This window comes from Aethalodelphis obliquidens, unplaced genomic scaffold, assembly GCF_003676395.1.
Source record: "Aethalodelphis obliquidens isolate GAN/ISIS:26980383/991018 unplaced genomic scaffold, ASM367639v1 scaffold86, whole genome shotgun sequence".
Taxonomy (NCBI): Eukaryota; Metazoa; Chordata; class Mammalia; order Artiodactyla; family Delphinidae; genus Aethalodelphis; species Aethalodelphis obliquidens.
The window spans coordinates 4,963,900-4,981,064 of record NW_020838030.1 but is presented as its reverse complement, the minus strand read 5'-3'; the positions used below and the strand labels follow the sequence as shown (position 1 = coordinate 4,981,064).

At 52.8% G+C, this 17,165-nt stretch overlaps 2 protein-coding genes across 16 annotated transcripts in view; both read left to right on the top strand.

Annotated features, from left to right (window-relative positions):
* Positions 1–9,833, top strand: part of MTMR14 (myotubularin related protein 14) — a 43,402-nt gene extending 33,569 nt beyond the window's left edge. For 5 of the 10 annotated variants that reach the window (XM_027093797.1, XM_027093791.1, XM_027093796.1 and 2 more), the window contains one exon: positions 9,237–9,833. In XM_027093797.1, coding sequence (XP_026949598.1) covers positions 9,237–9,417 — 181 coding nt within the window. In that variant the 3' untranslated portion in view covers positions 9,418–9,833. Of the gene's footprint in view, positions 1–6,186; positions 6,343–9,236 lie in introns of all 10 variants that reach the window. The other 5 variants (XM_027093789.1, XM_027093788.1, XM_027093787.1 and 2 more) reach the window with 2 other exon arrangements.
* Positions 9,834–9,998: 165 nt separating this feature from the next.
* LOC113613230 (copine-9) overlaps positions 9,999–17,165 on the top strand; it is a 41,703-nt gene continuing 34,536 nt past the window's right edge. For 2 of the 6 annotated variants that reach the window (XM_027093781.1, XM_027093784.1), the window contains exons 1-10: positions 9,999–10,754; positions 11,081–11,204; positions 11,727–11,767; positions 11,886–11,932; positions 12,026–12,129; positions 12,579–12,615; positions 12,837–12,839; positions 13,098–13,174; positions 16,875–16,938; positions 17,055–17,158. In XM_027093781.1, coding sequence (XP_026949582.1) covers positions 10,649–10,754; positions 11,081–11,204; positions 11,727–11,767; positions 11,886–11,932; positions 12,026–12,129; positions 12,579–12,615; positions 12,837–12,839; positions 13,098–13,174; positions 16,875–16,938; positions 17,055–17,158 — 707 coding nt within the window. In that variant the 5' untranslated portion in view covers positions 9,999–10,648. Of the gene's footprint in view, positions 11,205–11,726; positions 11,768–11,885; positions 11,933–12,025; positions 12,130–12,441; positions 12,616–12,684; positions 12,840–13,097; positions 13,175–16,874; positions 16,939–17,054; positions 17,159–17,165 lie in introns of those variants that run through there. The other 4 variants (XM_027093785.1, XM_027093786.1, XM_027093782.1 and 1 more) reach the window with 4 other exon arrangements.

Here is a 17,165-nt window from a genome sequence, read left to right as displayed (position 1 = left end):
GCAACATCGCTGGACAACTGGGAAGGAAACCAGAAGATTCCTCCTGTCCCCTGGGTCCTCCCTGGTCTTAACTGTCCAGCTGTTGGGGGCTCCCCCACTGAGGCAGCACCCCATCATACACCGTAGCTTTTCATCATATTCCCTTCTTCCTGACAAAAGATCCTAGTTCGATCTCGTGGTCATTTCCCTCGGTCTCGCCACTGGTTATCTGCCTGCACTGGGGGCTCAGATGCTTATGGCTGGTCCAGGATGGTCCAGGAGGCTGAGGAGGATTGGGGGTGTCCTCCTGATCTCACGGCCCTGTGAGCTGGGGCCTGGTGAAGGAGGCTGGAATAACTGGGCCAAAATGGGGCGCCTTGGAAAGGCGTGAGGTGGACTGCTGTGAGGTGTTTGATGGCTCTGCTGGTTTATTCTGGGAGTGCCTGCTTGTAGCCAGGCTGGGCTGGCCAGGTGACAGGGTTCTGGATTGGCTGCTTGTTTGCCACAGGATTTGAAAGACTAGTTTATTCAGATTTGGAGCATTCTAATTATAATTACATATTTCCATTAACATTAAAATTAATTTAGTCTCTCTTATCTTAAAGTGCCTGAGGGATTCTGTCATTAGCTTTCCTGCTTCTCTAAGGTAACGACAGCCAATCAGCTTTTTAGTGCAGCAAAGGGAACTGTGTGGAAAGAAACCCTTTAGTAAAGCTATCTGTGACGGCCGAAATTCCCCTTACAGTGTGAATTCTCTGGGTTTCCTATGCTCCACATTCCCAAGTTCTACAAGAATCTCTCTTTTAAGGTAGGACTTCCCTGTGAAAAGAATTGGTGAAGCTTTGTTCAAAGCTAAGAACTATGTGTCAGATTCAGAAGAAAGTTCTGTGGGGTGCTGACTCTTACCCAGTCCCAACCCCGTACCCTTCACTGGCAAGACTGGTGGCCCTTTTGCTTCATTAGCTGCTACTGCAGCAGCTTCTAATTGAGTTGCGTTTCTGGACCATTGTTAAATCTCTCGTCACCTGTAGGGCTGGGGTCTGGGAAGAGGCAGGACCAGTGCTCACATGCCTCTCTGAGCCCTGGTCAGTAAAGCGCCCCGCACCGTGTGTAGTCTTGGTCTCTGCTCCAGAGTCAGACATCTTTAGGGATGGGGGTTGCTAGCATAGCACTGTTGTGCCTGAGGAGGGATGGTGCTACCACTGAGCCCAGCTGGAAGCCAAGCTGCCTGAAGAGCACGTGAACTTGGCTGAGGGACATCCAGCGGCCTGGTTGGTTAGCTAAGTGACAACATAGGTGCCAACTCTGCTGCCCAGATAGCTGCTCTTTCCCCATCCTTCACCACCTACTAACTGCTTGTTATGAGCAATGAGCTCTGTCCCCGGCTATGTTTAATGAGGCAGAGAAACCAGATTGCTTTCTGTAACACATAGGGTTCCTGTCTTAACGTTTGATGTGTTCTCCCATGGGGCCACAGCTTCAGACCAGAGATGAGCGGTGAGAAGCCTAAAGGCATTGCCAGCTTGAGACCCATAAGAGAAAACTTAGAGCCCCAAAAGACTTCTCCTTGGGCTGCTGCAGGAAAGCAGAGGTCCCTGGTTCACACAAACACACACACCCGCACAAACAGACACACAGACACACACATACCCCAATGCCTGAAGTCCAGGCTGAGGGAAACTGATGACTTCAAGTCTGATGAATCTTGTCCTAGCCATTTTTGAAGTCACTTGTTCCGAGGAGTCAGGCCCTTGTTGAACCGAAGGATTCTTCCGTAAGGCCCCATTCCTGGAGGCGTTCACTTGGGCAGAGGCTGTGGGACCATCACCTGGAGGCTTGGTAGTGGTGGGGGGTAGGTACAAATTAGGTGACATTCAAGCTCTCTGAAAGGCTAGGATTCTGGGTCTTGGCTCAAATGTTCGTTCCCTGCATGACTTCAGACATGTCACTTGATAGCTTTGGGTTTCTTTTTTCTCATCATCAGAGGCTTAAATGGGCAACTAACTGCCCAGGTCCTTCCTAGCTGTGAACCTTCAAGCCCTCTCTGTGAGCTGTCAGATCAGGTGCTTTTAGATGCAAGTAACAGAAAATCCATCTCAAAAGAGTTTAAACAATAAAGGAAAACCGTTGGTTTACGTTGGAAAAATGCAGCCTTCAGGCCCAGCTTCCTCAAGGTTCCAACTCCGTTTCCCTATGGTTCTTTCTCCTTGCCTCTTTCTACATGCTAGCTTTGTCTTCTGGCCAGCTTCCCTAATGGGGCCAGCTACTCCATGTGCTTCCTTTCTCACATCCAGGGACCACGTGAAGGCCTCTTTTCCAACCATTGATCAGAAACTCTGTGCTTGATTCCAGTTGGAAGTTGGAAGTGTCCATCCCCGAGTCAATCCCTGAGGCCTCCACCATCTCTTATCAGGAAGGAAGATCAGTGTACTATGCGGCTAGCATGGGTTTTGGTCAGGCTGGGTTTCAATCCCAGCTTTGCCACTTCTAGCTGTGTGACTTGCAAAAAACACTTCCCTTCTGAGCTCAGTCTTTTTTATCCCATCTTTAAAGTGGCAGTAATGATCCTGGTCTCCATAAGTTTGGGTTTAAGTGAGATAATGGAGCAAAATACGTGGCACATAGTAATACTTATCCTTTCCATGAGTACTGGAAATGCTCAGTAAACTGTAGTTGTGGTTAAGACCCGTCCTTATCAGTCTCATTTCTGAAGGACTGTGGGCTGTGTCAGGGCACTGGGCAGCTAGGTAAAAGGCCAGATCAGGTACCTCAGGCCAGACCTCTTTCTCCTCGCCTCAGCTGTGTGGCTTGGGCCAGCTCTGCTTGTATGGATACTCCTGTACCCCCTTCCAAAAGGACCAGCTAAAACACACTTGCCTGAGCTGGCCCACAGCAGGGGTCTGGCAGGTGTGGGGCAGGGTGGGGCCATTTAGCTCTGTTGGTGCTGTGAACAGGGGCTTAGGCCATACCCATCTAAGGGAGTGAAATGTTGCCAAGAAGCCAACCTCCTGGGCAGAGGTCTGGGCCCTCGGGATGTGGATGGATGACCTTGGAAGCACTGTCAGCTCCACAGTTGTCCAGTTTGAGGGCAGCTTGGCCCCATGTGCCCTCCAGTCCTGTAGGTAGGTCGGTGGAGGTAGATGCTGTGTTTGCACTCGAGTAAGGGTATAGGGCAGAAGAGCATGGGGTTGTATTAAGGCTGGTTGCGTTACCTGTGTACTGAGGCTAACTTGAAAGTTTTCCTTCCTTCTTTCACTCGGCAGGTGCAGGTGCTTCCTTTTCGTGACTGTTCCCTGTCATCTTTAGGTGCCCCCTCTAGCCAGCTACTCCAGATGTGTACTTACGAGGACCTCTTTGCTTAGCACAGCCCCTTGCTCTCAAACCCAGGAACGCAACGGTTGCTTCGCAACCCTTTGCTTGACAAAAGCCTCAAATACGAAGATTCATTTGGAGCCTGTGTGCTCACTCTTGAAAAAAGATGCAAAAGATGGTTGGCTGCTTGCTGAGATTCCTTTGTGGCCCCTGGGATCATGTGCCCTGTTGCTGTCTGTGCTGCCTACTCCATACTACAGCTGTCCCCGGGCTGCTTCAAGCATGGCTCTTGCCTGGGGGTGCTACCTGCTGCACACGGGAAGTACAGACAAGGGACTAGCCTAGGAGACCAAGAGCCCGTGCTGGGAACCTCTCTGTAACCATATTCCATCTGTCATTTTCCCATTGGAAGTGTGAGTCTCTGATAGCCCTGGGGAGTGGGGTTAGGAGCATAAGAAACCCCCATGTTCCCTGCCCCATAAGTCCCTCGTCCTACCCAGCCTCCTGTACTTCACATTACTTTCATTCCCTCAATACTCTGCTGTTTAGCAATTATTTTCCCGAAAACTGGAAAAGAAACTCTGCCTTACCTTAAAGTTTGAGCAGGAGGTGAGATTTGTGGAGCCAGGCTGCCCTCAAGAAGGGTTGCATTGACTGAAGACTCCAGCGTGACCCAGGGGAAGCACAGGGCAGGCACCACACGGTGGCATGTAGCTTGCTCTTGCATGTAGGCAGTAGTCTCTGATTTAGACAGTTAAGGATCACCAGAGATACAGTGTCTGGCCTGAACCCTACCAAGTTTCTCCACGTAGGAAGAAGGAAGCCCTGCTTTGTCAGTCACTAGGGCTTCCACCAGGTAGCAGACCATGACCTGTCCTCATCCCCAGTGCTGCTGTCATACACCTTCCAGAGTAGAGCAGGAGCAATGAATATGGCAAGTCTCTATGTTGCAGGGTGGGTCCGATTCATGGCGGCTTTAACGTAGAAAGCTAGCTGTTTTCCCTGGTCTCAAGGTGGTTCTGTTGTACAGCAAATCTGTAATCAATCTTGGCTTTAAAAATCTATTCTTGCACTCTGTAGCCGTGGAACCTTGGGTGAGTGTCCTTACCTGTCTGGGCTGCCATTTTCCTTCCTCTAAGAAGGAGATGAGGGCTTCCCTGGTGGCGCAGTGGTTGGGAGTCCACCTGCTGATGCAGGGAACACGGGTTCGTGCCCCGGTCCGGGAGGATCCCACATGCCGCGGAGCGGCTGGGCCCGTGAGCCATGGCCGCTGAGCCTGCGCGTCTGGAGCCTGTGCTCTGCAACGGAAGAGGCCACAACAGTGAGAGGCCCGCCTACCACAAAAAAAAAAAAAAAAAAAAAAAAAGATGATTTATGATCAGCAGAGATGCATTGCTGGCCAGAGCTGCACTCAACTTGGCAACTACTTGAGGATAAGCTGGCCTGGGGACCCATGGGGACTGTCACCTCAGTCTAGGAGCCCTTGACTCCAGCTAACTGGGTGGGCCAAGGTCAATTAATTTTTCAGTATCCCACCCCCTGTACCACTATTCATGCTTCTGCTCTGTTTCTGGGTCCCTACAGGAGCACCTTCTGCTATTCTTGAATTAAAGAACAAAGGGTCAAGCATCAAAGATGATGCGCCTCTGGGGATTGGGACCTGGGGTAGCTGATGGAAGGGCCTTGTTTGATGTTTCCCTGTCTCCTCCCTTCCTCCCCCACCAGCTGGGCTACTGTCCAGAGACAGCAGAGAAGGCTGGGCTGTGAGTGGGGAGGTGGTGGTAGATTCCCAATACAGCTTTCCTCTCCCCGCACCCCCCAAACTTCTGCTTGAAAAAGGCCTGATGAAGTTGTCAAGTTGGCTGCCTGATTTCATTCCTTCCTCCTGGGCATAGCCAGTGAGGTTGCTGGGTCGATGCTTGTGAATACGAACTTTGGCTCCTGGAAGGCGCTGCAGAGGAAGAGGGCAGGGCTCAGGGCTCCCGTCACCTTCCTCTTCCATCTAGGTCACCGCCCGCACCGTCCCCAAGAGGCTTGTTCTCCCATCTCTACCATAGGACCTCAGTGGTCTGGATTCTGCATTGCCACCCTGCCAATCTGCATGCCAGGGAGTGTGGGGTGATCCTGCCTCCCTGGTTCCTGGGGCATTCAGCCTTGCTCCCCTCCTTTTGGTGCTGTTGAGATTTGACTTGCTTTGTCAGCCAGAGCAGGCATGCCCTGATCCCAGGCTTTGGTTGCTGGCTCACCTTTGTCACCATGCTTTGCTCTTGTTCTTTTGCTCCTGTAAGTCTTTGCATGATACATTGTCCTCACAGCTGAGCCTGCCTTATGGTCTTTTTTTTTTTTTAATAAATTTATTTTATTTTATTTATTTACTTTTGGCTGCGTTGGGTCTTTGTTGCTGTGCGTGGACTTTCTCTAGTTGCGGCGAGCGGGGGCTACTCTTCATTGCGGTGCTCGGGCTTCTTATTGCAGTGGCCTCTCTCGCTGCAGAGCACAGGCCCCAGGCACGCAGGCCCAGCAGCTGTGGCTCGTGGGCTCCAGAGCTCAGGCTCAGCAGCTGCGGTGCATGGGCCCAGCTGCTCCGTGGCATGTGGGATCCTCCCAGACCAGGGCTCGAACCCGTGTCCCCTGCATTGGCAGGCAGATTCTTAACCACTGCGCCACCAGGGAAGTCCCTGCCTTGTGGTTTTTACTCTTCTTTCTTGGTCATAACCTGTCCAGCTGTTTTTGTACTTTTGGAGAAAATGGTTAACTTTACAGCTGCTCTACCAACAGACCCTTGTGGCCCAGTCCCAGGGCCACCGTAGCCTCCCCGCCCCACTCCTCCAGGGCCTCCCCTGTCAGGCATATGACTGACTACATCATCTCCCCTCTCTCTCCTCTCTGCCCCAGATCAGTGGACCATCCCCTGCCCGGATCCTCTCTCTCCACAGACTTTGGCAGCTGGCAGATGGTAACAGGCTGTGGCAGTATTCAGGAGCGGGCTGTCCTGCACACAGACTCCTCTCTCCCTTTCAGCTTCCCGGATGAGCTCCCTAACAATTGTCTGTAAGTGTCTTGCTTGAGAAGACAGGATGCCCCGCCCCCACCCCACCCCACCCCGCCCGCCCGTATCAAAAGCTGGTGAGCCACTGAGTGCTGGCTAGGAATGAGGCAGCAGCAGGCCCCAGGGAGCTGGCCTGGGCTCCCTGCCCCTCCCGAGTGTCTCAGTTAAGTATACCTCACTGCTCCTGGACCCTGAGGTATGAAGGGGGCCTGATGGACTGCTCAGGAAGTGCGTTGGAGTGTGTTCACTCTCCCCGGCCTCTAAAACCCATCCATGGGTCTCTTGGGGCACACACCCTTAGGGAAAGCTGGCTGGACTCTAGCTATAAAAGATTCTATTTCTGTCCAAGGCTTTGCCTGCCATGAGAACCCTTTGAAAGCAGAACAGTGGAGTAGTGAAAGTAGGTGTATGGTGGAGACCAGAGCCAAAACGGGTTAGCCCGAGGGCTGTGCTCCCAAGCAGAACCGAGGGTTCCTTGCTGTCCCCTCCCCCCTTTTGTCATCTGCTTTTGTCTCTGGTCAGGAAAGAAAATTGGACAGGGATGCCCATCCAAAGCCCAAGCCTGTAAAATCCTCTCCCTCCAAAGCTCCAATGCTGGACTTCCAGTTCTAGCAGAGCAGCTGCCTCTCTGGCTGCCGCCTGCCCCCTGCCTGCGCTGCTGTTTCACGGATGTCAGGCGGGGAGAGCCTCCGGTGGCCTGGGGAGCAGGATCTGCTTCTGGTCTGTGGCTGCCTAAGGGCCTTCGCCTCCCCACCGGGTGCTGGGTGTTCATCACCACCACCAGAATCCAGTTCATACCCTCCAGGGCTGACAGGTTGGAGGCAAGTTGCCCTTGGGAGTTGAGAAGGATTCCTGCTGAGGGCAAGCAGGGGCCAGACCTTGGGATTCCTAGATGGTGCTCACAGGCCCTGGCCCCGCAGCTAGGGAGTAGCCCAAGGACTTCAGAGGCCACTAGGGCCTGGTACAGCCTTCTCTATAGCCAGGCCCTTAAGCCAGAAACAAGATCTCTTAGATTTTTGAGGATTAAAGAAATAGATGTCTGCACCTTTCTGTAGGCTCTTCCTACTTCAGCCAGAGAGCCTAAGAGCTACCTCTGGAGGAAGCAGACATCTCTGCCCCTGCTTAATAGCACCCCTCACTTACCTGGTATTAGCCACTGAAGCGGGCAGCTCTAGCCCCAGATCCTACAATTTATGCCTTGAGTAGCTCACTGTGCTCCCAGCCAACCCTCAGGTTAGGGGTGGTTCCCAGAGGAGGGCTAGGTTCTCCGTGATCCCATGGCCTCCAACACTGCAGGATGGGCCTAGGGTCAGGGTTGATTCCTGGTGAGGTCACATAGTATGTGGGTTCACTGCTTTGGCTTTGATGTCAGAGAAATTTAATCCAAATCCTAGCTGTTATGTTTACTAGCTCTGGGGACTTCCCTGGCGGTCCAGTGGTTAAGACTCTGCACTTCCACTTCAGGGGGGTACGGGTTCGATCCCTGGTTGGGGAACTAAGATCCCACATGCTGCATGGGCAAAAAAATTTAAAAAAAAAAAACCAATATGTTTACCAGCTCTGTCTTGGGATATCAGCCTTGACTTCTCTAGCCTGCTAGCTCATCACTTGAGAGGGAATGGCACTATGGTAGCTCCAGTCTCTGCCTGCCATATGTCCTCAAGCGGATCACATACTCTCTCTGGGCTCCAGTTATCTTGTTTCTAAATAAGTTGTGATCTCTCCCCTTTCTGCCTCCTAAAAATAGGGGGCAGTGAGAATGCATACATACGGACCTTTAGATATTCCCTGTGAATGTGAACTACTATCTGTATTTCTCCTGGTTATATGCTCTCAGGAAAAGCTAAAGAAGCACACATGGTCTCCAGCCTATGTAAAACCTAATTAGGAAGTAAAGAAAATCCGGGGCCACGTATCTCCCCCACATGCCAAGAGAGACTTCGGAGTTGTTCATGGTATTGCAGGAATCCAGTATCAGCCCCATTTTCTTAGTGCTGCTGCTAGAGCTATTTGACTTTCCTTCGCCCTACAACCTGCTTCTGCTGCTGCTGCTTCTTCTCTCTCTCACTCTCTCTCACTCTCTCACTCTCTCTCACACACACACCCCACTCCCACCAATCTGTTTTCCCTGGGTCTGTTCTCCTCATACTTACCCCTGGACACTCACTTATCCTCATATCTCCATGTGCTACCCCAGGCCCTAGGTGCAAGTCATTTGGGCTTGGGAACTGGGGATATTGCTGCTGCTTCTAACAAATTTGCAGGAGGGGTTACCCAGTGATTGGTCTCTTAGGGGAAATTTTGGAGTGAGTTAGTGGTCAGGGCTGGTCTTTGTGCTTAGGTAGATGGGAATGTGAGGGCTCATCTCATGTGGGTCTGTGACCTTTCCTCTAATTCTGTGTCCCTCCTACCCCTAGACTTCAGAGGTTGAGTCCAGAGGTTGGGCGTGGCTGGTATCTCAGGCCTTTTCTATTAAAGACTCTTCAAGTCATCAAACAGCCTTACGTGGAATTCACACTTGTTGTTCCCCTTCTTGACTTGTGATAAGTGCCTGTAGAGGCCAGGGAAGGAAAAGCAGATAGAATGAGAAAAGAAGTCCTGCTGGAAAAGCCAGCACCTTCCTAGCTGTTTACCTGGGGACTGCAGTGACTGAAGGTGAGGGCTCTGGCCTCTCCAGGTAGGAACAGCAGCCTGAGAGCTGAGAGAGAGTTTAAAAGAGGAACAGGGCCAAACATTTGGGGCCTGAACCACAAGGGTAGTATGGCCACGGGGCAGATGCTGGCCTTCTACTGAGGAATGCAGAAGGATAGGCAGTGTGGCGTCAGGATGAGAATGTTGGATCCTGCCCCAGGGTAATGCGTTAATTCTCTCTCTTTCCCTCCCTCCCTCCGCACAGGCTTACAGCCCTGAGTGAACGGGAGACTCGGCTACAGGAGGTGCGCTCAGCCTTCTTGGCTGCCTACAGCAGCACAGTGGGGCTTCGGGCAGCAGCCCCCAGTCCCTCCGGTGCCATCGGCCTGCTGGAGCAGTTTGTCCGTGGTGTTGGACTCCGGGGCACCAGCAGCAGCACCTTATGAAGCAGCCAGCTCATGACAGCTTCCTGCTCCTCTCTCACCTGAGCCCTAAGCGGAATCAAAGCCATGCCCAGCCAAGGGGTGCTTCAAGGTGGGGGGAAATCTCCCCTTCTCCATCATGCACATGGCAGCCCCAAGGCTGAGCAGGGCCAAGGACGGGGTTCTCCCCCACCCCAGCTTCCTGACTGGTGTCCGCCACCCTACTTGTCACTGCCTCCCACCCACCTTAGTCTTTGCCAGGATTCCTGTCAACTCTCAGAACTATGTGGGGTTTCCCTGGGGCCTTGTGGAGGCCGAGACTTCACAAAAGACCCCCACTTTCCATTCTCGTCTCCTGGGGAGGAGGGGTCACCCGCGCTGAGAATGAGGCAGTTTTGACACAGATCACAAAATGAAATCAAAGCCTTTTTGAACAGCTACTCTATCGCATTATCATTTGGCTCCTGTCTTTGTGGAGTTATTTAGAAGGTTCTCCTTGTCCTTCTTTTTGCTGGGGGGAGGGGTACAGATGAAGCAGGAAGGGAACTGGAGACTTGGGTGTTCCCCTTAACTCCTGAGCCATGAGAGTCTCCAGTGAGACGGGGACATGTAGTCACAGGCTGTTAAGGTGGGAGCAGTGGTCCTCAGGCCTGAGTGGGCCCTAGTCCTCCCTAGGGAGCCTGTTTATCCATGCAGATTTCCAGGGCTGCCTGAAATTCAGACTTGAAGTTGCTGAGTTTCATTTAGCTGGGAAGGGTGTGGGGAGAATCTTCATTTTTAACAAGTTTAGCAGACTGGTACAGGTGACCTGCAGCCCCTGCGTTCCTTCGGTGAGGGATTGGCTTCCAGGGCTTTGGAGGTAGTAGGTGATGTGGGGAGGATGGACCTGGCTGACAACCTACCGTGTGACCTGGAGTGGGTTGCATCCTCACAGAGTGTGTCTGCATCTCTTAACACCATGAAGTCATGCGGGTTCAAGGACATGGACAAAAGGTTTTGCACAGTGCTGTAACAGCCACCATTTACTGACCTCTGACTCTAAACACAAAAGAGGTCATCAGTGTGAATGCCAAGAAGGAAATAATGCTGGTGAACATTTCTTGAGTATTTACTGTGTACAATCCCCTGTGCTAACTCCTTTCTGTGGATTATTCTCGATGAAATTTTACAACACCCCGAATAGGTGCTATTAATGGCCATTCTACTAATGAACTGAGCCACAGAGACGTTAAGTAACTTGCCCAAGGTCACGCAAATGTGTAACTCTTCAGAGACTGAGGGAGGGAGGACGGGAGTGGGAAGGAGGAGAAACAGATTGAGCGAGCGGCTCAAGAAGAGGAATCGACCCCAACGCCCACCAGGTATCTGGAACCCTTCAGCTTCGGGGACAGCTCGCGGGGATGTGGGGGGGCACTGGCTTTGGCCCCGGGGAAACGTGCTGGGAGGACTCTCCCACCTTGTGGGTTGGAGTTCGAATCTGTGTAAGGTTCTTGGACTGCTCGAGGCTGCTCCAGTGGGGTGGGGGCCACCCGCAGGGCCGGGCGGGGCTGTGTTGCCATCTGGAGCCGCTGCGCCGCCGGCCACAGTGAAGGCGCAAGCAGCAAGAGTGCGCGCAGGGCTGGAGGGAGTGCAGCCTCCGCCGCCAGCGCCGCGGCGGCACATGGGCCGACCCCGCCGCCGCCCCTAGCAGCTCCGGCGGCCCCCGTCTCGCAGCCTGCCGCAGCTCCGGCTAGCCGACCAGCCATGTCGCTCAGCGGAGCCTCTGAGCGCAGCGTCCCGGCCACCAAGATTGAAATTACCGTGTCCTGCCGGTGAGCGGGCCACGCTGGGGAGGGCTTAGGCATTGCCCCAGCACCACCCAGCTCCGGGGCTCAACGCGGAGAGGGGCTAGACCGCTGGGGAAGCAGCATTCGGGAAGGAAAATCGCGGCTGCAGACTCAGGGGAGTCGCTAGCGGACTCGGGAAGGGGGTTTCCTGGAACAGCTCCGACTACAAAAGAGGGCTCAGCCTGCGGCTTCAAGGGACGGGTCTCGGGGGTCCAGTAGGATCTGCGCCGCAGGAGGGCAAAGTTCTGGGGGCTAGCCCTCTTTCCTGGACCCTTGGAGGCAGTCCAGTCCGCAGAGAAACGGTTCTTGGGCGCAGATTTCCGGTGTTGTCCAGGGTGCTGATAACGCGCCCCCCCCCCACACACACACCCAAGCCGGAGGTAGTAACGGGGGAGGGGAGTGTGATGTGAGCCCCGTGCCTCCCCAGGTGCCCATCTTTGGGCAGGTTCGAGGCGATGGGCTCCAGAATGATCCACCCCGTGTCCGTCTGTCTGTCCCTTTCTCTAGGAACCTGCTGGACCTCGACACCTTCTCCAAGTCCGACCCCAGTAGGCGGCACCAGGGCCAGGAGGGAGGGAACCTGGGGTCCGGGAAAGACTGAGGGGCGGGGAGGGGGTGCGGGCCGACCTGAAGTCCTTCCCTCCCCGCCCCCGCTCCCGCCTGCAGTGGTGGTGCTCTACACGCAGAGCCGGGCCAGCCAAGAGTGGCGGGAGGTAAGTCCTAGAACCCTTGGCCAGTCCGGAGCCGCCCCTGGGAACCACCTGCCCCCTTACAGGCCTCGCGCTGACTCTCCGCTCTCCATTCAGTTCGGACGGACCGAGGTGATCGACAACACGCTGAACCCAGACTTCGTGCGCAAATTCGTCCTCGACTACTTCTTCGAGGAAAAGCAAAACCTGCGCTTCGATGTGTGAGCCCCGCCCCGGATCTGGCTTGGACCGCCCCCCGACCTCGATCAGCCCGAAATTCCGGCTGGCTCCGCCCCCACGCGGGCCCCACCCCCCACCCCCGGCCTGGCTCCACCCCCAAGCCCGGTTCTGTGGCACTCTGAAGGGCTCGGCTCAGCCTTAGCTCCGCCCACAAGTCTAGGTTGGCCCTGCCCTTAGGTCAGATCCAACCCTCCGCTCCTTCCCAAGCCCTACCTCTGACGTGATCCTGCCCCCAGCAGACCCCGAACTTGGCCTCGCCCCGGGTCTGACTCACAATGACGCCGACTCCTGCCAAAAGGAAGTCCAGGTTGAATTCGGGTGCAAGGCTGCCCCTCCTTCCACCCACAATTTTAACCTGGACTCGAAATCTGACTCCTTTCCCAGGCTCTCCCACCAGCCCCGCCCCATGTTGGTCCCACTCTCTTCCCAGGTACAACGTCGACTCCAGAACCAACATCTCCAAACCGGTGAGCGACCGTTCACTCACGGGCTGGCTGGGCACACAGGCGGCGCTCAGTGTGTGTTAAACGACCCTCCTTAGAACCCTCCTCCCCCTCAAACCCGACTCGACCTTCTTCGGCCCCGAACCTGCCCTCCCTGCCCTCCTCTCCTGCTCCTGCCTCGGTTTCCCGCCTGTGCCTCTTACTCACTGCTACTCTTCCTTCTCGACTGTTGCTGGGACCCTCAGAAGGTGAGGCTGAACGGGGCTGGGCGGGGGCGACATGTGTGGTGTGTGAAAGGCGAGGGGTGGGATGGTATCTTGGCTTAAAGTGATGGCAGGACCAAGAAGGGCAGCTTTCCTGGGGACCCCGCGCCTCCTTTAAAGCCCCGGCCGCGTGGTACCGCTGCCTACAGTCGCCGTGGTCAGTGCAGCAGCGTCACCAGGGCTGGGCTGGGACTCTGCGCCGCCAGCCGGTCCTCGCCCCGCTGACTCTGTATCCCGGCGCAGGATTTCCTGGGACAAGCGTTCCTGGCCCTGGGAGAGGTGATCGGAGGCCAGGGCAGCCGAGTAGAGCGACCCCTCACGTGAGCTGAACCTGAAGGGGAGCGGGGGAAGGGCGGGCCTCCAAATGCTCCTCCTAAAGACACAGCCGACCCTGTACTGATGGAGGCTGGGATTCCCCTGGTCAGGGGCCTTCAGTGGCTTCCATCACCCTCCTGGGAAAATCCAACCTCCAGGGCTTTGCTCAAGTCAGTCTCAGGCCTGACGGATCTTGTCTCTCTCTTTCCTCACCTTTTTCATTCTTTTTCTAAGTCTGATTCAACCTTTAAGGTCCACTTCCAAGCCTTTCTCCTCCAGGAAGCTTTCCTCACTAAATCAGGTTCTCTGGAATTTACATTACATTCACTCACTAAATATTTATTAGCTTGTTTTGTATGCTATACCCTGTGCTAGGCACCAGGGATGTATCCATTCCACAGACACTACTGGGCATATACTCACTCTATGTCAGCCACTGTTCAAGGGGCTTGGGTTGCAGTGGTGAACAAAACAAAGGTTCCTGCCCTCAGGGAGCTTATATAACAGAAGGGGGAGAAAAACAGTACAAAACTGACATAATAAATAAGTAAATTACATAATATATTAGAAGACATTAAATATTGAGGAATAAAGACAAAGTAGAGCAGAATTAGGGGGACTGAAAATGCTGGGTGGGTAGGTGTTGCAGTGTTCAACAGAATGCTTGAGTAGGCCTCCTAGAGAGGTAACTTCAGAGCAGTGACCTGAAGGAAGTAAGGGAGTGCGCTGTGCAGATATCTGGAGGAGGAATGTTCCAGGCAGAGGAAACTGCCAGTGCAGAAGTCTGATGTGTTCAAAGAGCAGCAAGGAGGCCAGTGTGGGTGGAAGTGCGTGAGCAGGGGGAAGAAAGGAGAAGGTGAGTTTGGAGCATTGACAGTTAGAGCCTTGTAGCCACTGTAAGGACTTTAGTTTTTACTCTGAGTTGGAAGTCACTGGAGGGTTCTGAGCAGAGGATTGATATGATCTGACTTGCTTTCAAAGGATGCTGCCGGGTTGAGACTAAACCTTGGGTGGACAAAGGTAGAAGTAATCCACGGTGCTAGCAGTGAAGGAGGGGAGAATTGGTCAGATTCTGGATGTATCTTGAAGGTGGAACCAACAGGTTCCTGACAGATCACATATGGATGTGAGAGGATAAGAGGAGACGAGGATGATACCAAGGTCTTTGGCCTGAACAAATGGAAAGATGGAGTTGCCATAAACGATGATATTTTTTTTAAAAAAAGTGAGGGAGGAGTAAGCTGTGGGAGGAAGTCAACCAGGAGTTCAGTCTGACCTGTTGAAATTCATAATTTTTATTAGACATCTGAGTGGACATGTCAAATAGGCAATAAGAAACGTGAATCTTAGGTGCTCTTTAAGGACATGAGATTAGATGAGATCACTAAGGGAGCGAGGAGAGAGGGAAGATCAAGGACTCCACGAATTGGAGCTAGAAAGGGAGGCTGAGAAGGATCATTAGTGAAATGGGAGGGTAACCGAAAGCAGGTGGTGCTGTCCCGGCAGCAAAGTGAAGGATGTTTATCAAGGACAAGAGAGTGGCCAACTATGTCAAATGCTGCTGCAGGTCAAGTAAGGTGAGGATCGGGAACTGGCCGTTGGGTTTAGCCAGATGGAGGTCGCCGGTGACGCTGACAAGCAGAGTTTTGAAGGAGAGATGGGAGTGACAGCCTGGTTGGGGAGGTTTAGAAGAGAATGGAAGAGAGGAATGGGAATTAGGAATCTTTCAAGGGGTTTTGCTGCAAAGAAGAGAAGAGAAAAGGAGGGGTGGCTGGAGAGGGAAGTGCGAGCAAGAATAGGTTTGTAATATTTTAACATGAGGAAAATTATACCACATTTGTATGCTAATGGGAATGATCCAGTAGAAACTGAAAATTTGACATAATAAAAAGAGGGGAGGGACTTCCCTGGCGGTCCAGTGGTTAAGACTCCACGCTTCCAATGTAGCGGGTGTGGGTTCAATCCCTGGTTGAGGAAGTAAGATCCCACATAACGTGTGGCGTGGCCAAAAGAGAAAAAAAAAAGGGGGGGAGAGTTGCTAGAGTGACGTCCCTGTGCAGGCAAGAGGGAGGGTGTGGAAAGTAGCACACAGTGGAGGGGTAAATAGGCACATGGATAGTCATTTATAGCAACGGTAGGAAGGCCTCGTGTTGGAGAAGATACTGGAGGCAGGGTAGGTGCGTGGTGGGTCTGTGGACATTCTCCTCTGGTTGCTTCAGTTTTGTCAGTGAGGTAGGAAACAAGGTCATTGGCTGAGAGTGAGGATGGAGGAGGAGGCTTGCGGGTTGAGGAGGGAGGAGGAAGAGCGAAACTGCCATCTCGCGGAACTGGAAACGTGAAGTGACTCGGGGTGTATGGTATGATTAAGGACCCTCTTGAGGTTTGTGGTCACACATTTAAAATGAAAGCAATTAGCATGAATGTGTGTTTTCCTCTGGCCATATTCAGTTGCACAGGTGTAATACAGGTTAGGCAGAGAATTGGATTTAACTAGGGCTGTGGTTCTGCCAGATAAGTATATAGAAGTGAGAGAGGGTAAGGGAAAAGAAGTAGGATGCAAGGGAGTGATTATTATAGTCCAGAATGACTGGAATTCACACTGGGTGATGAGATGAGGGAGAACATTAAGGAAGCAAAGGACAGTGAGAAGGCAGTAGGATCAGCGACTCGGTTCTGAACGTGCAGGTGAAGAGTCCCTGTACTCATTACACTCTGTCTTTTTAAAGCACAGAGAGTCAGAGATCAAAGGAGCCAAAGAAATGGTTCAAATTCTCATTTTAAAGATGGGGAAAACCACATAGCAAGCTGGAGTCAAAACTTGAACTGAGAATACTCCTAACCTAGCTTCCTCTCTACCACACTTTTGGATCCCATAGGGGTTAGGGTTTGCAGGCCCATATCAACAGGGTCCCTGACTGCTTGGAGACCCAAGGCAAGTTGGGGATGGGTATCCTGGTATGCACCCTTCGGGCACATGGAAGTGTCCCTTCTTGGGTCAGAAGAAGATAAGGCTGCCCTGGACTTTTTGATCTCACTCTTCACAGTCTTCAGAAAGCACAGCATCTTTGACCTAACAAACCAGCCCTTTTGCCCCAGATCTGGATAGAAATTCCTCTCCCTCGTTAGGATTGCTACATCATGCTCTACTTGCCTATTGGCTTTGACATCCCACCTTCCCCTGGGAGCTCCCTGAAGGCAGGGTCTAGCAGAGCTGGAAAGTGCCAACTGGCCAATTCATACCTAGAACAGTGTCTGGTGTATCGTAGATGAAGAGTCTGCTTTGAGAAAGAGAACCACCTTCATATCTACCAAGTTTACCAACTGCTTTTCCTTCTAGGCATTCATTCTGATCTCTTCACAACCCTGAGAGGTGGGCAAGATTCCCATTACATAAAGAGAAAACCAGGGCCCAAAGAAAGGGAAAATAACTTGCCCAGAACTCTAAATCCTATGTCTTTCCTGTGCTACCATTATGATATGTCCACGTAGGCTAGGTTAACCCCTTCCTTCCAGACTAGAAACCTTCCCTAGTCAAAGTCAGGTCTTTCCCCACCAGAAGTCACCTAGGACAGAGGTGGACATACTCGGGACTGTCAGTCAATGACAGATTGTATCCCCTGACCTACCCAATCCCAGATTGGCCACCCCAATTCTTGTTTCCTACTCTCCCCTCTCCCCTCACAAAGAGGCTTTTTCTGCTTCCAGGGGTGTACCAGGCAAGAAGTGTGGGACCATATTGCTGACCGCAGAGGAGCTTAGCAATTGTCGGGTCAGTAAGGGCCACATACTAGACCCAGGAGGCTCTCTTCTCTCCCCAAACTCCCTGTAGTGGGCTGTCTGAGTTTGTGAGCAATTTGAGTGTCAATAGCCCAATTTCATCCATAGGATATTGCCACCATGCAGCTGTGTGCAAACAAGCTGGACAAGAAGGACTTCTTTGGGAAATCAGACCCCTTCCTTGTGTTCTATAGGAGCAATGAGGATGGCACGTGAGTC